The sequence below is a fragment of the Urocampus carinirostris genome, chromosome 4, assembly GCF_059441175.1.
Source record: "Urocampus carinirostris isolate Australia breed hairy pipefish chromosome 4, RoL_Ucar_1.0, whole genome shotgun sequence".
NCBI classification, from domain to species: Eukaryota; Metazoa; Chordata; class Actinopteri; order Syngnathiformes; family Syngnathidae; genus Urocampus; species Urocampus carinirostris.
Window position 1 is genome coordinate 213,428 of NC_142352.1, and position 19,266 is coordinate 232,693.

At 44.3% G+C, this 19,266-nt stretch overlaps 1 protein-coding gene across 1 annotated transcript; it reads left to right on the forward strand.

Moving 5' to 3' along the window:
- Positions 1 to 591: 591 nt before the first annotated feature.
- Positions 592 to 11,912, forward strand: LOC148366576 (uncharacterized). The gene is made up of 3 exons (XM_088333315.1): positions 592 to 1,013; positions 5,411 to 6,565; positions 10,563 to 11,912. Exons 1-3 carry the CDS (start codon positions 893 to 895, stop codon positions 11,648 to 11,650), a joined length of 2,364 nt encoding a protein of 787 aa, XP_088189441.1. The 5' UTR covers positions 592 to 892; the 3' UTR covers positions 11,651 to 11,912.
- Positions 11,913 to 19,266: the final 7,354 nt, after the last annotated feature.

The following is a 19,266-nucleotide window of genomic DNA, read 5'->3' on the forward strand; positions in this document are numbered from 1 at the left end:
GTTCTTGTCATGATTACTGATGCGAGGTACCCGAGTCTGCTCCTTTGGCCCCAACTTCCTCGGACGCTGATTGGCTACCTGTCTCTTTTTAAACCCCGCCTTCCCGTCACCCGTGGTCAGTCTGTCTGCGAACCTCAGCTCACGCTAGGCAAGCCTTTCGACCCTGACTATCTCCTGTTCCGATTCCCGTCCGATTCCCGGCTCCTAACCCATTTACAGAACTTGAGTTTGATCTTTGCTCCCCGGTACCGGCCATCGACCTGTTGTCTCCCGCTCTCGACACTGCCTTCGCTCGCCACGGAAGTGCCACTTCCGCGTTCCGAGCGATCTGCTACCCGTGACCGACGATCCCCGGATCGTGGGTTCAAGCCCTTTCCTCCTTCTAAATAAAGCTGAGTAAAACAAACGCAAGTGGGTCCTGTCTCCGTTTCTGGTCTCTGACAGTTCTTGGCTTATGCCACTTCTGTTCAGTTTCAGTGCATGAAAGAACAGGCGGAACAACAGACAGGCCACATTCAGCATGATGGGCTGTCTGAAGAAGTAAAGCAACCGAATGGTTGCACATCCCACAACCGGCCACGCATGAGCAGTAGCAGAACAACTGGCTTTGAGTCGATTCATGTCATCTGAAAAATAGAAACATACCGATATTATTGATTTTGGGGAAAACAGGAGCAGCTGCTCTGGTCTTTTTATGCCCAAATAATAATCATAATGAAGGCGGTTTATATAGAATGAAAAGTCTTTTGTATATGCTCCGCCCACCTCCTTTGTCCTTCCGAGTCATTCTCAGCCTCTTTTCGGCTACGTTTGACTCCAAACGCGTTGGAAAAGCTCCATTTAACTCCGTGAAAGAGTTAACTGTGGGTTTTTTTTCTCAAATGTGGCCAGTATGTGCTCGAGAGGGAAAGGACATTTCCAAGAGAAACTTCAAGAAAAGACCGAGCGACAACATGGACGGCTCAAGCAAGTTAGCATTAGCAAGCGGCTACACGTTGCGTCGAAAGGAGCAGGTCGGTCACTTTACTATTCATCCTATTTTCCACTCCCCAAGTCCATTGACTCTATTTGCCATTATTTCCCACTTATTATTCTCGATAGGGCTGCTAGGAAGTGGAGTTCATTGAGTTGATGTCAATTCCAGCTCTCACTATCTAAATCTGGCTACTAGCTTGCAGGATTTGCTTATATAAGATGCGATCATTCTCCATTCGTCCCTCTATAGGGACATTTCTTTTGTTAGAGCAGTAAGATCACGATAACGGATAAGAATATCAACTTTACAAACAAGTATCTAGAAAAATAAAAAGCAGAAATGAAACTAATCCTATAGCATTATATAGTCAAGTATCTAAGCAAATTGGAAGAGTATTTTGTAAACCACCTAGCGAGTTGCAGTGGGCAGGTCACTAGCTCATTCTCTTTCTATTGTTGGAGATGAAAACTTGGCCACTGGCTAGCTATTTGCCAGCTATCATCAGCTTCTAGTAACATAGAATAGAATATCCCTCTATTGTCATTGTCACAAAATGGGTTGGACATATTGTAACAACGAAATTGGACGTGGCACTCCAGTATCACATTGAGGATAAAGGAAAATAATGAAGATAAAGGAACAAAGAAGATAAGGTTATCATTGAAACAATATTTACACAAGAAATGTGGGCATGTAGGATGTTACGTACAATTTTGGGATCGTATTAGTGCAATATGCTTTAAGTGCAAAAATAGTCAACATTGTGCGAAGTGAGCATAAGCATGAATACAATTTGACATCTGTATGAGCTAGTGTGTTTGCAAGAGTTTCAGTTTTCTGTGCGGTGTGTGTTAAGGGTGCTAATGGCCCTGGGGAAGAAACTGTCTCTGAGTCGGTTTATTTTTCTTTTTAGAACAGAATAGAATATACCTTTATTGTCATTGTTTTGTGTAACCTGTAGCGCCTGCCGGAAGGCAGCGGGTCAAAGAGGCGGTGGCCGGGGTGAGAAAAGTCCTCGGTGATGTTTTCTGCTCTGCTGAGGTAGCGAGAGCAGGCAATGTCCTCCTGACTGGGTAGAGGGCAACCGAGGATTCTCTGGCCTGTGTTGATGACCCTCTGAAGTGTTGCCAGAATCATTTTTTATTTCAATGATCAATTCTTTGGTTTTAAATTGTGTGTGTGTGTGTGTATGATGTGTTTTTGGTTGTTGGGAGGGGATTTTAGCGTCTTACTGTTCACTGAATGTTTTTTTATACAGCGGGCACGTGATCACGTCGCAACGGGCGTCAGGGTGCCCACGGGCACGGGGTTGGCGACCCCTGCTTTAGCATCATCATTAAGTGTCCTTGGGCAAGACACCCAATCCCTAATGCCCCCAATAAGCAGGTCGGTGCCTTGCATGGCCGCTATTGGTGTGTGAGTGTGTGTGAATGGGTAAGTGTGAAGCACAACGGAAAGCGCTTTGGGAAGTCTTCAGTGACTTGAAATGCAGACCATTGGCTGCGGCTGCATCGCCCCGCTACAACGGGTCAGGTGTATCGACATTTCGTTCTGTGTACATTGTTACAAAGAATGACAATACAAAGGAATTATTATTATTATTATTATTTAGGAGCATGGCCTTCTTGGAGTGTAACTTCTCCATTAGTGAGGTTTTATGATGCCATGATTTTAGAACGCCTACCTCACATTGGCCTTTGTACTTGGCTTTTTGATTTCCAGTAATCTTTCTTTTGTGGGGCTTGTCCATCTACGTCACGGGTGAAATGAAATGAAATGAAATGATCTGCATTTCTATAGCGCTTTTCAAGTCAATGACTTCCCAAAGCGCTTTACATTGTGCTTCACATTTCCCAATAGCGGCCGTGATCTGTGCAGCCATGCAAGGCGCTAACCTGCTTATTGGGGGTATTGGGGGTTCAGTGTCTTACCCAAGAACACTTCGACATGTAACACGGACAAGCCGGGATTCGAACTGGGATCCCTTAATCCTAAAACGATCGCTCTACCTCCTGAGCTACTGCCGCTCCAGTGGCCAACTCGGTCCTGGAGAGCCACATGTCCTGCACGTGTTTGGAATTTTTCTGCTCTACTCCTGGTGATCTCAATCACCTGGATCCTTATCAAGCTCTCACAAAGCTTGCTAACAAGCTGAGAATTGGCATCGCCTGTCTTGGAGCAGAGAAACCTCCAAGACATGTGGCTCTTGAGGACCGGGTTGGCCACCCCTGATCTACGTGGTCTTCCCAAACGCTTCTTCTTAACTTCCGTCAGCTTCAAACCTATCTCTAATTCCGGTGACGGTGACTCGTCTTGGCGGTTCTTTGTCGAACTCCTTCCTAAATTGTCTCTGCGCTTGTACTGCCTTTTCATACTTCCAGTAGCATTTAAGAATCCATTCGCTTCCTCGAAAGTCAAGTCTGGCGACCTTCACTCGGTTCAATCGATTCAGTCTTTAAAGAAAACAAGACATCGATGAGATATTTGCTGCTAAAATGTAAATACGTCTTTCGGGACGCTAGCGATATCGAGTCGATCTTAATGGCAACGCTGTACTTCGTCAAACAAAATGTGAGTGTTCTGTATTGTGCAAGCGACCGAATCGTTTTTTCTTATTGTGTTACAAAATGTACTATTTCAAAAATGCAAATCTCACGTAAAAGTGTGTGGGCCGAGCAAGCTTTCCAAACGCACATTAGCATATTGATCGAAACGTGAAAAAGTCCTTCGGCATTGCCGGAAATTCAGCCAAATGTAACGCGATTTGATGTCTGGTTTTAGACATCTTTGCTTAGGATTTCCATTGATGTTGCTCACCGTTATTATTCACGGACGTTGCGGGATTGCTCAGACCTGTTGAAGCTTTTTTTTTTTCCAAACAATTCAAATGACAAAAAAAAAAAATGGCTACATTGAAATAGACAAGTTCCATAAAATGTTTTTGCTTTGTGAAACAATTATGGACCTCATGTTTTACTTGACATTGAAAAGCAAGAAAATATTTTTCTCCTTTGCACCTGTGAATGTACAATTGAGCTATAATGAGATTGACCATAAAGGTTATTTGATGTGTTTGTGACTGATATTCCAAGCACGAAATTGTTTGAAGCCAGTTTCAATCTTGATTCTTTATTGGAGTAAAGATGAAAGACCTGGGAAACTATTATAATACGGTTAGTGTAAAGAAGAGACGAGCCGTTTCTTTCGAAAGGAAAGTGGAATAAGAAAGCTTGATGCGGTTGAGGAAAAGGTTCGATTGCTTTTTTTCGGCCATTCTCTCACACGGAGGATGACCTCTTGAAGCCCATCTTCCAGAAGTAAGTTAAACTTAATTTGATATATCTTTATAGAGCATATTATTATTTTTTGAAATGCTTATTTTTGAGTACAAAACAATACAGGTTACTTGTACAGGCCTTAAACATAGTCCTATAAACCTTAAACATACAAAATAGAGCACCGGAGCAACTTACCAACAAATTCAACTTCCGAACGATCATCCGGAACCTCTCGTTCGTAAGAGGAGTCGTGAAAGGGAATGATGTTCCATATACGTTCAGGATTTTTCAAGCCGATTGATTTGAAATCAACTATTGTAAGAAATTGTAATTCTCCCTTGATGTCATCGTTTGGAATGAGAGAACCTGTAAATCATTCTTGCCAAGGAGACTTACTTTTCAGTCTTTTGTACATATCATCTTTAAAAATGTCACAATATATTGGTTTTAAAACAATTCTCCAAATGAAATGTCCCGGCAAAACCAAATCATGTAGACACTAAATAGGGACATCATCATCTCATCTCATTAGCTACACCGCTTATCCTCAGTAGGGTCGCTGGGGTGCTGGAGCCCATCCCAGCAATCAGTGGGTAGGGGACACCCTGAACTGGTTGCCAGCCAATCGCAGGGCACACGGAGACAGACAACTCACCCCCTCATCCACACCTAGGGACAATTTGGACCGGCCAATTCACCTGAAATGCATGTCTTTGGAATGTGGGAGGAAACCGGAGTGCCCGGAGGAAACCCACGCAAGCACGGGGAGAACATACAAACTCCGCACAGGAAGTCTGGAGCTGGATTTGAACCCACGCAGGGACATCATCATATTTAGAATTATTTTTGTTTGTGCAGCTTTACTCGGATTGATTCCGGTCATGCCTGTTGAATAAAAACATTGAGTGGTCTTCGTTGTCATTGATATCAACAAAGTGTACTTGACAATGCACTTGGTCCTCCGGGAGAAACATGGAATAAAAATGCTTTTAGGGAAACGTGTGTTTTTGAGAAGTATGTCTTCATTTGATTTTTTCTTTTTTTTTTGCAGAGCAGACCCGCCTAAAGGATTTTTGTAGCGACGCGTTTGCTGTAAAAAAAGATATTGTGTGTGAATAGAGGTTCTACACATTCATGTCTGTCTTGTGTCCTGCAGACATCAGTGAAGAGAATCTTCTTCCTTTGCAACGAGAAACCACATTTCCTGGCATCAAAAAAGAGGATTTGGAGGCCGACCACGTCAAAAAGGAGGACGATTTAGAGCCTGACCCCGTTAAAGAGGAAAAAGAAGACAAGGAACCTGTTGAGGAGGAAGACGATTTTTTACAGATGGTTGATGTGAAAAAGGAGAAGGAAGTTTTGGAGCGTGTTGACGTCAAAGAGGAGGACGATTCGAGGGCATTTCCGGTGACCGGGGCCCGTTCAACCCCCGAAGATCAATATGGAGAGAACAGGGAGAAGGTGTCTCCGAGCAGAATCTCCACCACAACGGATGACGGCGACACCTCCGACTCTGCACCCAACGATGGCGACAAACCGTCGGAAGGCGATAACGCGCATCACAAATGTTCGCAGTGCGGGAAACGCTTTCGGTACAAATGTTATTTGGAGTCACATATGATAGTTCACACAGGTGAAAAACCCTTTTCTTGCTCTGTTTGTGGTCAGAAATTCAGCCAAAAAGGAAGTCTGAAAAACCACACAAAAACCCACACGGGTGAAACACCTTTTGTATGCTCATTTTGTGGTCTGAGACTCAGCCAAAAAGGACATCTGAAAAGCCACATAAGAACCCACACTGGCGAAAAACCTTTTGCCTGTTCAGTTTGCGGTAAAAATTTCACAGAGAGGGGGAGCTTAAAAAAACACACAAGGATCCACGCAGGGGAAAAACCTTTTGCGTGCTCTGTTTGTGGTCAAAAATTCAGCCAAAAAGGACATTTGGAAAGCCACGCAAGAACCCACACCCGAGAAAGACCTTTTGCCTGCTCGGTTTGTGGTCAGAAATTTAGCCACAAAGGAACTTTGAAAAGCCACATGACAACCCACACTGGAGAGAAACCTTTTGCCTGCTCAGTTTGTGGTCAAGAATTTACCCAGAGAGGTACCTTAAAAATCCACACTAGAACCCACACTGGTGAGAAACCTTTTGCCTGCTCTGTTTGCGGTAAAACATTCAGACGTAAATATCACTTAAAATATCATACGGGAACCCACGCTGACGGGAAGAACGTGCCTTGTTCGTTATGCGGCCATAAAATTTCAAGTCGGGCGAAAGCTCAGGATCACAAATGTGCTGGTGAGGAGGGAATTTAATTGCGATTTTAAATAAATCCCAGCTACCACCGAATGAACACATTTGCGTACTCTTGACGTCAGTTATTGTGCCAGTTTCCAAATTATTTTTTCTAATGCGCGTGTGTTGCAGAAAGGATACTTTTATTGAACAAAGACATGTAGTATTTATAAAAAGATTGATGAATAACAACAATAATAACTACATGATCTCTTCAGTATGTTCTACTATTGACTTCAGAAAAATTTGAAGCATCTCTTGCAGACACATGTCACATTCAATATGATGATTTTATGAGTTGACTTAATCCGTTGAGATGGGCTCCAGTACACCCGTGGCCCTAGTGAGAAGCAGCGGCGCAGATAATGGATGGATGCTTGGACTTCATCAAGATGATCTATTTACAAGATGTATTTGATATGAAATGACTCTGCAATGTCCTTATTTTTGACCTGTATTTAAAGACGACTTCTTATGTGGATTTCATCGTGAGCATATTTGAATTGTGAGTTTGTGACCCTCTTTGGAGATTGAAATTTATGTTTGACCGAATGCATTTGAACAACTTTATACATTTACAATTGATTAACGATTTCAAATGTCATCAGTTCATTTGTTGATTGATTTTGTTGTTGAGATGTAATCGTTGTGTTCATTGCTCAAAAATTTTCAAGAGGACCCAAACCTAGCTTGATCTTTTCCCATCAGCCCTTATTTTTAAGCGTTTCAATAATCCTTTTGTCTTTTTACTTGACAGCAACCTTGTTACTGAAATGAAAGAAGAACAAATCAATTCTAAGAGAAGTCACATGTGCTGAAGTTGTCATTTTTTTTCTTAAGTAGGAATACAGTGGTACCTCAACTTACGAGTTTCATTTGTTCAGGGAGTAGTTTCTTAAAGAGACGCATGTTGAATGTAAATCCGCTAATCCCTTCCAAGCCCCGCCAAAGAACAATATATATATTTTGAATACAATTTAAAAGCGCACCAGAACATGAAAAATATATATTGAGAATCAACTAATATATTTAATTATATACTTTGATCTATGTTAGTTCTGTAAAATTTGCTCTTGTTTACTTTGGGGTTACAATAACCGAGGACGGAGGAAATGAACTGCTTTGAACTTCAATTCGATGGGTGAAAAAACAAAGAGGAAATGAAGGCAGCAGCGGCTCCCTCAGAGGTAGAGTCGGGATTTCTCGGTTAACGTATGCCTCTCAATCTCTGTTTTTGGCGTGAATCGACAAGATGCCTGCAATTTTGGACGGAAAAATACAACTCGCTACAACCAAAAATCTGTTATTGCTAACAGTTGCGCAAAGGGAGGATGACAATTGATGGATTCTAGAAGTTTAAATTGTTCATTTAAAATGTATTGGGTTTTACACCTGATAGATAATCCTGAGTCTCTATGGGACACCATTCCCTTCCATAAATTGTCCAAACTGGGATGCGTATGATTCTTCTGACCTTGTTTTTACAGTATTGATCACAATATAGATGCCATCCTTTCACCGCCAGCCCTTCCTTTGTTGGCGGCGCCCTCTGTTGGCTGCGGCTGCATCGGCTCGCTACAACGGGTCAGGTGTATCGACATTTCGTTCTGTGTACATTGTTACAAAGAATGACAATACAAAGGAAATCATTATTATTAATTATTATGGAACGAGCCATAAATTGTATTTCAACACAAATCTCTTTTTATTCAACAGTGGTTAGACAAGAATATGATTATAGTTTCCCAGCTATTAGCAGGAACAGTCGCCTTTACTCATATGAAGAGTTCATTGCAGAATACAACGTTCCTCTGTCACTTGGTGACTTTGTTAAAGTCTTTGGAGTCATCTCGCCTGGGATCTGCATGCTATTTCAAAATCCTATTGGCCAGGGATCCCAACACATTTGCAGTCCATCCGTGGATAGCGCTATCCATTCATTATCAGTGTACTGCAGAAAAAGAAAACGGCTCCGGTGAACTTTTTTTTTGTAAGCCGGAAGTTGTGTCGTAAGAGCTCCGCCCACCTTTTTCATTTTCCGGGTCATCGTGACGTTGCTTTTGGCTACCTAGCGTTCTACTATAGCCGTGTGGAAAAGCTACATTTAAGCTGTTAAAAAGTCAAGGGTGAGCTTAAAAGGTGGCTGAAATGCGCAAGAACGGGAAAGAGGAGCTTCGGGAAGCGCAAGGAGAGTCTGAGCGACAACATCGACCCCTAAAGCAAGTTAGCATTAGCAAGCAGTTACGAGTTGCGTTGAACAGAGCAGGTTGGTCACTTTCGTTGTTGACACATCTTTGGTAGCGATGGCCAAATGAAGCCCCACATAGCAATGAAGCCCTGGAGGGAAATGCTTCACACACCTCAAGATGATTCATGAGCTCGACTACGCCATCATGTGGACCGAAAATGCATAACATGCTTGGTACATGCAATAAAACGATGGGGCGCAAAATAATGTTGGTTGGTCGGTTGGATCCCTTATGCACCCGGGAGGGAGGTGCACCGTTTTTCTGTATGTGTGTCTTGGGAAAGTACAGCCTGGTGGTGCCCATCCCTCTCCAGGCCAACATATGTTAAAAATATAGATTTAAAGCGTGTATGGAGAATAACAGATAGTGTATGATGAATTATTCTGTGTTACTTTGTGATTATGCAACAAGTGGAATAGGCAGATACAATAAAGTGCTGATTCATTTTTATTTGAAAATAATATTCCTTCTTAAGTTCTTGGAGCCGGTCCGTTTCTTTTTGGCGGACCATTTCACCTGCTTCTGAATGAAGCGATTTCACGAGGTCGTGCAGCGGTTAGCATATTGGCCTATCACGCGAAAGGTCCCCGATTCGAGAACAAGTGGAAACATATGTTGTCCTGGAGAGGGATGGGCGCCACCGGACTGTACTTACCCAAGACACACTGTAGAAGATGCTGCCCCATACAAGCCTTGTGCTTAAGGGATCCAACCAACAGATGAAGCAGGGGTGTTTCAATATTCTCGTTATACATTCAAACCCAAATTGAATTTTCACGTCACTGGATTTGCTCAGTCAGCCTTGAAATAAAAAGGAACCTTGTTTCAAGGCCATTTTGGTCATTTAAATGTACCTTTTATGAATTGTAGGATGGCACTCTTGTTCAAATCCCTGTAGGTTTTTGAAACGTACGGATTTCATATGAAAGTGATATGTTTGAAACACAAATTGAATTTTGATGTCTTCGGATTTACTCACTCTGGAGATGACTAACAGATTGGGCTAAACTAAGAAAGAGTTGGAGTATATTAGCACATGAATCCACGAGATGGTGCACTCCCTGATTTTTTTTGCATGCCAAATTACAGTATGAGAAAATAACGATAAATGTGCCAGAGGAGAAATCGTACGAGTTGCACAAAAATAAGCCAATAGTTTCCAAATACGATCAGTTTGAAGGGCCTTCTGCTTGTGGGAAAACGTTACGGACAAAATGTATTGTTTTTCTTTGAAAAGCGCCAAAATGGATTTTTCTACTTTGCGCTTGTGAATGTAGAATTGAGCTGTAATGCTATAAAGTTGGATTTGATATGTTTGGAGTCATCAATTTCAAGCAGAAAATAGTTTGAAGCCATTGTCAATCTTGACTCTTTGTAGGGAGTAAGGAGGAAATCACAGAGAAACCGTTATCATCATTAAAAAACGATGTATGTTAACATAAAATGTCCTGATTGTTCCATACGCTGCACTTATTTGAAGCGTCTGAAGTACTCCGCTGCCTTTAAATGGTTCACTCCATTTGGTTCTTAGCTGCGCTCCCCTTTCGTGTTTGTGTACGTGTACTCTATTGGAAATAAATGAGGAAAAGGCGGGCGTGCCGTAGTCATCGTGTTTCTGCTAACCACAAAGTGGAATGTGATGTCAACAAGTGGGAAGTGACACTTCTGAACACAGTTGAGTCATCCTAATAAGCAGCCAGACCCTCTCAAGAGTACATATCTGTGTAGATTTTCCAAAACGATGTGTGTTCTTTCTCCTGCAGATGTCAGTGAAGAGCAGCTTGGTCCTTGGCAACAGGAGACAAAGTTGTCTGGCGTCAAAAAAGAAGATTTGGAGTCTGATCGCTTCAAAAAAGAGTACCAGGATTTGGAGCCTGATCACATTAAAGAAGAAAAGAAGGATTTGGAGCCTGATCGCGTCAAAAAGGAGGACGATTTGGAGCCTGACTACGTGAAAGAAGAAAAGGAGGATTTGGAGCCTGATCATGTCAAAAAGGAGGAAGATTTGAGAGAATTTCCCGTGACTGCTGCCCATTTAACTGTGGAAGATCAACTTAAAGAGAACAAGGGGAAGGTGTCCCTAAGCAGAAGCTCCGGGACAACAGATGATGAAGACACGTCCCGCTCTGCAAACAGCGACGGGGACAAACAGTCCGAAGGCGATAACGCGTATCACAAATGTTCGCAGTGCGGAAAAACCTTTTCATACATGCACAATCTGAAACGCCATGTCGCTGTCCACACGGGTGAAAAACCCTTTGCCTGCTCTGTTTGTGGCCAGAAATTCAGCCGTAAATCAAACTTTAACATCCACACGAGAACCCACACGGGTGAGAAACCCTTTGCCTGCTCATTTTGCGGTCATAAATTCATCCAGAAATCACAGTTAGAAAGCCACACGAGAATCCACACTGGCGAAAAACCTTTTTCCTGCTCCATTTGTGGTCAGAAATTCAGCCAACAAGGAAATTTGAAAAGCCACACGAGTACCCACAAAGGTGAAAAACATTTTTCCTGTTCAGTTTGTGGTAAAAAATTCACCCATAAATCAAACGTTAAAGTACACAAAAGAACCCACACGGGTGAAAAACATTTTGGCTGCTCAGTATGTGGTCAACAATTCAGCCGGAGAGAGCTGTTAAAAAGCCACACAAGAACTCACACTGGTGAAAAACCTTTTGCCTGCTCAGTTTGTGGTCATAAATTCAGCCAAAAAGGGAGCTTAAAAAGACACTCGAAAATCCACACTGGTGAGAAACCTTTTTCCTGCTCACTTTGCGATCAAAGATTCTCTAGTCGGGTCGAAGCTCAGGATCACAAATGTGCTCAGGAGAATCGAGAATTGATGTGAGCTCATAGTTTGCATATACATATGAAGAAACACAGCTACCACTGAATGAACTCATTTGTGCACTATAGATGACAGTGATAGCCATAAACCTAGTTTATAGTGTTGTTCTTGTAAATGTTTTTTTAAATGTACTAGTGTTGCAGCTTGTATCCTTTTTTAAGGATTGTATGAAATTTTAGGAATAAGAGTAATGACTCTTCGTACTCAGTTTGTATTTACATTTAAAAAACTCGACTGCCACTGAATAAACATGTTTATTGTTCTCCGTTTTATTTTATATTTATTCAAATGTATGCTTTATTTGATTGGTTATATGAAACAATGAATAACATTAATTAGAATTTCCCTGCGGGATGAATAAAGTATCTATCTATCTATCTATCTAATGAACTACGATACCTCCTCAACTGTTTGCCTGCTCAGTGTGTTTAAAAAAATTCACACATAAATCACACTTTACCATCAGCGCTAGAAACCACTATCTACCCTTGTCCCATCTTTCAAGAGGGGTGACCGACAGCAAGACAAACGCATGCAATGACAAAGAAAATAAAGTAAAAGGGAAAAAACACACAACGGGCAGCACGGCGGCGCAGTGGTTAGCGCGTCTGCGGCACAGTTCATGTCTTGGGAACCTCCTGCGTGGGTTCAAATCCAGCTCCAGACTTCCTGTGCGGAGTTTGTATGTTCTCCCCGTGCTTGCGTCGGTTTCCTCCGGGCACTCCGGTTTCCTCCCACGTTCCAAAAACATGCATGTCAGGTGAATTGGCCGCTCCAAATTGTCCATAGGTGTGAATGAGCGAGTGAGTTGTTTGTCCCTGCGTGCCCTGCGATTGGCTGGCAACCAGTTCAGGGTGTACCCTGCCCACTGCCCGATGATTGCTGGGATGGGCACCCCCGATTGCTGGGATGGGCACCCCCGCGACCCTACTGAGGATAAGCGGCGTAGCTAATGAGATGAGAAAACACACAACATTTTGGACCATGGCCAACCCAATTGCCCAAACAAGTTGGGCACCCGACTCCGTCATGCTTTTGTCCCTCCAGATGAATCGGGACACCAGAAAGGAGCCCTGTCACTCGGGTCAGGGTGACGAAACACACTGTTCAACAGCAGGGCCTCACAGCTTTCGCTGGTTTACCCTTGCCGCATCATACGGGTGCCCTGCCCATCCCTTAGAACGCGTCCAAACACCCCACTATCCTTTCACAACACCTCTCCACTCATTTCTATCACCAACAAGAGCTCTAGCTTCCACTAGATTTAGACCTCATAACACCATCCATCCACGTCAATGGTGGCCTTCCTCTCCGTCTCCTTCCATTGACTTCTCCTCTTCAACATTGGCTCCTCATCCATCCTCTCCATGTGTCCAAACCAACCGAGTACTCTCTTATCCACGCTCTTGCTCAGTTCCACGTCTACTCCAGTTCTGTCTCTGACAATTTCATTTCCCGATCGATCCAATCTTGTGATTCCCAACATACTCCTCAAACACTTCATCTCAAAAACATTTCATTTCCTTCTCAAATCTGCGTTTAGGCTCTGAGTCTCTGCACCATTCAACACCGTTGGCACAATCAGACTCTCATTTGGTCCCCTCTTAGCATCCATACTTATACCCTCCTCAGAGCAGCCAAAACCTTGCTTCCTTGATTCACTCTGTGCAATACCTCGCACTCTGTTCCGTCATCCTTCCGATCTCCTCTTTCTTCCACTCAGTAGCTTTACTTCCGCACCCTCTCACATTTAGTGACCCTATAACTTTCAGTCTCCCGCCCCCCTTTCTTTGCCTGGCTGTCTCTTAGGGAGTAGAGATAGAGAAGAGAGGATCCCCAGTCCCCTCGCTCTCTCCACTTTAGTCTTGTCTTATGACACGCAGCAGACCGCGGTGGGAGAATTCTCACACCTCCCAGGGGGAGAGGGCCCTTCACCACAGGACAAAACGAACAAAAAAAACACAAAAAAGGAAAAAAGTTGAGCAATTGAATAAAATCCAAATCGAGCTGGTGGCCAATGATTGGTTAAAGCGTGGGGTCCAGGTTGTTTGGGGTACGGGACAATTCTTGAACAGGACGAAGACAAGGGCTCCTTTGTACCTCTGTTTCCTCGCTCCCCCCCGCCCCCGCTTTTACCGATTCCCTCTCTGAAGACTGTGTTGAAGGAACGGGGAGTTGCTCTTTTTCTGGATTCTCGCAGATTCGCCACCTCAAGGAGTCACGGCAATTGGCTCTCTTTTTAGAGAAAAGGCTTTTTTGGTCTCAGCTCACCAAAAAGAGTCGGCTCCTCGATCGGTGGCGATCCGGTTCCTGTGGCTCGCTCGGAAGAGCCGGCTCATTCAGCCGTTCCCGTCACCCACCAAAAATGAGCGAGCGGAAGTCTCTCGGCGCCATCTTGTCAATGAAAATAATGAGCTGAAACATTGTTTTACAGGACAAAGTGGTCTGAAAATGGCGACAGATGGCCTCAGGGTTTTCAGCCATTGAACCCCACCCTGCCAGTCTGCCCCCCCAAATCACTATCTATCTATCGACCTTGGTCATATCCTTCAAGAGGGGTGACCGGCAGCAAGACAAACACATACAAAAAAGAAAAGAAAAAAGGGATAAAGTAGCAAAAAACACACAAAATTTTGGGGGGGGCCATGGCTAACCCAAATGCCCAAAAACCCAAAAAAGTTAGGCACCTCGGCACCCGAGTCGGTCTTGCTTTGGTCCCTCCAGATGAAACCGGACACCAGAAAGCGGCCATGTCAGGGTGACACAACACACTCTTCTGTCCGACAGCTTTCGCTGGTTTACCCCTGCCGCATCATACGGGTGCCCTGCCCATCCCTTAGAACGCGTCTAAACATCCCACTGTCCTTTTACAACACCTCATCACATCTTCTCTGTCACAGCCTCTGAGACCTCATCATTCCACCATTCACTTCCTTTCCTAATACCTCGACCGACTTTTCTCATTCCGCACACTTCTTTGGCACTCCTCAACGCTGCCTCTTTAAACCACTTCCGTTCCATTTCCACACTCTCCACTTCTCTTCTACTAATCCGTTCATACTCTTCCCCTATCTTCTCTTTAAACTCTTTCCTTTTCTGCCTCTGACATTTTCACCTCTTCCCTCACCCTCTTCTTATAACTAGCCCTCCACGATCCATCATCACTCGTTTTCCGTTTTACACATAACTTCATTTCTTCCCACTCTCATTTCTTTCTGGAACTCCATATTGACCAACCATATTTTCCATCACCCACTCGAGCATTCAGGTCACCTACTATTACCTATTACTGATCTAGAGAAAGGGAGGATAACGTTAGCAATGTTAGCTAGCGAACGATGCTGTCCTCCTCCTGACATCTAAACAAATGGTCCACTCTTGCTGAGAACATTCAGTCCACGCCATCCGAACCACTAGATTGTAAACGGAGTCTCCCCATACACCAGTGCTGATCTAAAACCTTATCAAATCCTGGACGCTTACCGGTTCTTCGTCGCTGGTACCCGTTACTGTCCTTTGCTGACCATTGCACTTCGGCGTTTCCCTCGCGCCAACGTTACTAAAGCCATTTTGGATTTCAAGTCGAGCGTCTAGAAATCACTTTTGAGCATGTGGAAAAGATTGACTTTGAGAAAATGAGGTTTTCTCTCGACATTTGTTTTTCATTTTATTCGTTTATAATTTGGCGGTTTATTTCGGCGTCAGAAGTTTTATGGTACGGCACGAAACAGTTTTCAGTACACGTGATATTCGGAAAATGACTCATTTGAAACCCCGGTTGTCACGGTTGCCATAGCGCCCGATCGGTCCCCGCCGCGATATCCCCTGTCTTCCTGTCACCGGTTGTCGGTCCGTCTGCAAACCTCAGCTCACGCTAGGCAAGCCTTTCGACCATGACTCTCTCCTGTTCTGATTCCCGTCTGTTTCCCGGCCCCGACCCATAAAATGTCCTTCAAAGAGATGCGGGAATTGGGTCTCAAAGGCAGGGCGTTGGGTCGACGCGGGTGGAAAGTCCAGCAAGTGTTCCTGCTTCAACCCAGGTCAAACCTTCCAGTGGTCAAACCCATGGACCGGCTATTATCTGTAGATCTTAGGTTCTGACGGGCCAAAAGGCCGGACCCCGTTTGAGTCAAGTGGTCCTCAAAGTCCTCACAAAGAGCATTTGTCGGCTTCCCAGCGGGGAGGCGCTTTTGGTGTGGAACGCTTCCAAAGTGGAGACAAAGGATTTGGGGATCCGCTTTGACTGGAAAAGAATCCAAAACGGGAGCGGAAAGTCACATTTGTGCAAACGGGGCAGATTTTCGAAAGGTTTTTCAGGAAAAGGGTGGAGGGGGTGCAAAAAAAAAAAAGAGAGGAAATAAAGACAGGAAGGAAAAGGAGGGCGAGCGAAAGGAACGGATAAAGGGGAGAGCCATTGTGAAGTAGGAGGCGGGGCCAAATCTCTTTCTTCTCCTAATGGCTTCCTGATGTCGAACCCAAAGCTTACCTAAGCTGCGCTACGTTAGCATTTGCTAGCCGCTAGAGATGTTTGGATTCTCGAGTTGTGCTCCGTGAGGTGACAGTTTACCGTGAAAACTACAGCAAACGCATCTTTGCAATGATTTCAACCGTCGGTGCTAAAAAAAATGCTCATGCTAAAGCTAGTAAATGGACTGTGTTTTCTCTGGTCAGTGCTACAAAAATGCTAATGCTGGAACTAATGCCTCCTGAAGTCTTCTTGGCAGATGTTTCTAGAGCACATGTGTCAAACAGGCGGCCCGCGGGCCGGATCAGGCCCGCTGAGGGATTGAATCCTGCCCGCGAGACAACACTCAGAGAAGCGCAAGAGGAAAATGAGCTGCCCGTTTCCCGTCCTGGTACGTGACACCGATTTATTGCAATTAACGCAGCCTGTTTACGTCGTGAGAATTAGCGACAGTAAGACGCTAGCGTAGCTCATTTATTGTTGTGAGTGTCTAGATGTGACTTGTACCTACTTCACATCAAATTGCTAGGAAATGGTGTAAAAAAATGTTGGCTGCAAATCCTGGAAAACATCAGGGCTGTTACGTTGCGCTACGCCACCTTCTTCCCTACAGGGGGCGCTAAGTGGGTTTAGAACTCGGAGCAGGTGTGTCCATTCAGCACTCATCTGTCCAGTCGTTGCGACATCAGAGTCGCTTGCTGTTTCCTGTTTGGACATTTTGTGAGTGGTTTTGCGCCCACTTGTTTTTCTTACAGTTTTTATTGCCTTTCCACTACCTTGCCAGTTTTTTTGGTTTGTTTCTTGTTCCTTGTTTGGGAATATTGTGAGTTGTTGAATGCTCACCCGTTTGTTATTTTTTTCATTGCATCGTCTTTTGCAGTTTGGACATTTTGTTGGTTTGCGAACCCTCATTGGTTTGTTACTTTGTACTCCCTTTTGTGATGAAATACCGTCCCTCTTTCTGAGCACAATCCCTGCCTCAGTTCCCGCTTTCCCCGCTTGGGTCCCCCCCAACACACCTAACAAGTTCTCGCTCTACCTTCCGCTTCCACTCGACCACAAAGAGCTTTTAGGTGGTCGACTGAAGACGAGCTGAAGACGAGCTGAAGACGAGCTGAAGACGAGCTGAAGACGAGCTGAAGACGAGCTGAAGACGAGCTGAAGACGAGCTGAAGACGAGCTGAAGACGAGCTGAAGACGAGCGACGCTCGATAGGTCGCTTGTTGTTCCGTTTGGAGCTAAAGAGCGACAATTTGTCACCGGGTCGCCAACCCGCACAATGTTGGTCCTGTCGTCGTGACGCTTTTTCCTTTGACCAATAACAGCAGCCGATCCGTGAAAGGTCCCCAGGCATCATGGAACACACAATGAGACGAAAGCCATCGTGGAGTGCTCAACAAGTGACACGTGTAGAAAAGCACAAAGCATTTGTTTTGAATGCGGTTTTCATGTTAGCATCTGGTTGGCCACCTTACACTAGAGGGCGCCAACCTGGTTTGGAAGCGGACACACCTAAGCCCGATCGGCACACACCTGTCCCAAATGATCCTTACCCTTTGTCCCGCCCTCTCTCCTTTTCCCTCCCTCTTTCTTTTATTTCTTTTTTCTCTCTTTTCCTTTCTCTCTCATCTACTCGTCCGGCCCCCGACAGAATGTTTGTTCTATGGTGTGGCCCCCCTGAGTTCAAATGACTTTGACACCCCTGCTTTATGAGGACATTAACAGGTCATTTTGGCTGCTACCTCTGATTTGGTTTCTGGTGTCTTGTTAGGACATTTTGTTCATTGGTAAGCGTTTGTTACTTTGTTACCTGCGTTTCAGTCTTTGTTTCTGGTATGGATCATGTCAGGTTTGCTTTTGTCCGGCCCTTTCATTGTTTTGCGACCCCCTGTTTGTTATTTTGTTCCTACATCTGCCCTTTTGGTTTTCGAATCCTTTTAGGCTTGGTTTTGTTTGACCATTTTGTTGTTTAGTGACCCCTTGTTTGTTATTTTGTTCCCACATCTGCCCTTTTGGTCTTGGAATCATTTTAGGCTCGGTTTTGTTCGGCCATTTTGTTGTTTAGCGACCCCTTGTTTGTTTGTGACTTGGTTCTTTGCATCTCCGTTTCCAGTTTGGTCCTTGTTTTTGGTTTAGGTATTGTTAGGTTTGAATTTGTCATTTGTTTTGGGACCCCCTTGTTTGTTTGTTACTTTGTTTTGTCACGAAATGCCTTTCTACGGAGGCCCGCACGAGGCTCCACCCCCAAAACTTGGGATTTGAGGAAAGTAGCAGCGATGGAAAGGCCTCCCAAGCTCGGCATAAACCTAAGAATGGAAAGCTAAACGGCCCTCGCTAACCGACAGCTTGAAATCCTTTCGGGCCGATATATTCGCTTTACGGAGGAGAAGAATGCACTCTTCCTTTTTTTTTTCTCCCTTTTTCCCCCCCTCTCTTCTCCAGACTGGACTCCCTTCCTGTTTCTCTTCAGTTACAGGGAGAGAAAAAAAAAGGAAATGTGTTTCCAATTAAGCGGGAGAGGAAGGGGGGATGTCGAAAAAGAACAACTTGCGACTGCCGAGAACTTTTTAAGAAGATTTTATTTACGGGCGGAAAAAGAGCATTCCGGTCTTGTGTCATTGTAAACGCTTGCGATGCACCAGATCCAAACCGCGGTCGGTGGGCCACTGGCGGCCCGCCGCGTACGCTCACAATACTCGTAAAGATATTTCATGCGTCGCCAAGCGTTTTTTTTTTTAAATACAGAAAAAAGTTGCGGAAAAACGCTTGACCTCGTTTTTCAGGTATTTTTCTTTTCATAAAATGGATCTTTTTTTCGGAACGCTACTTTTTAAAAATCCAATTTGTAACGAGCTTCTGTCCTTTTCTGCTTATGTTGAGTTGGCAAAGTCTACTTATAGAAGGAATAGGCTCCGCCTCTTTGGGAATTGTGGGCGGGTCTTTTTTAAAATGACCCTCCCTTGCTGCATTTTATAGACACATTTATCATTTTAATTGAATCTTGATCCATAAAAAGGGGAGGGGGGCTTGGAACGATTTGAATATACGTCAGGAGGGGAATGTGTATCGGTTGCCATGGCGCCCGATCGGCCCCACCCGTGTGGCGCCAGCTGCTCACGAACAGATGGGCTTTCCGTCTTTTTAAGCTCAG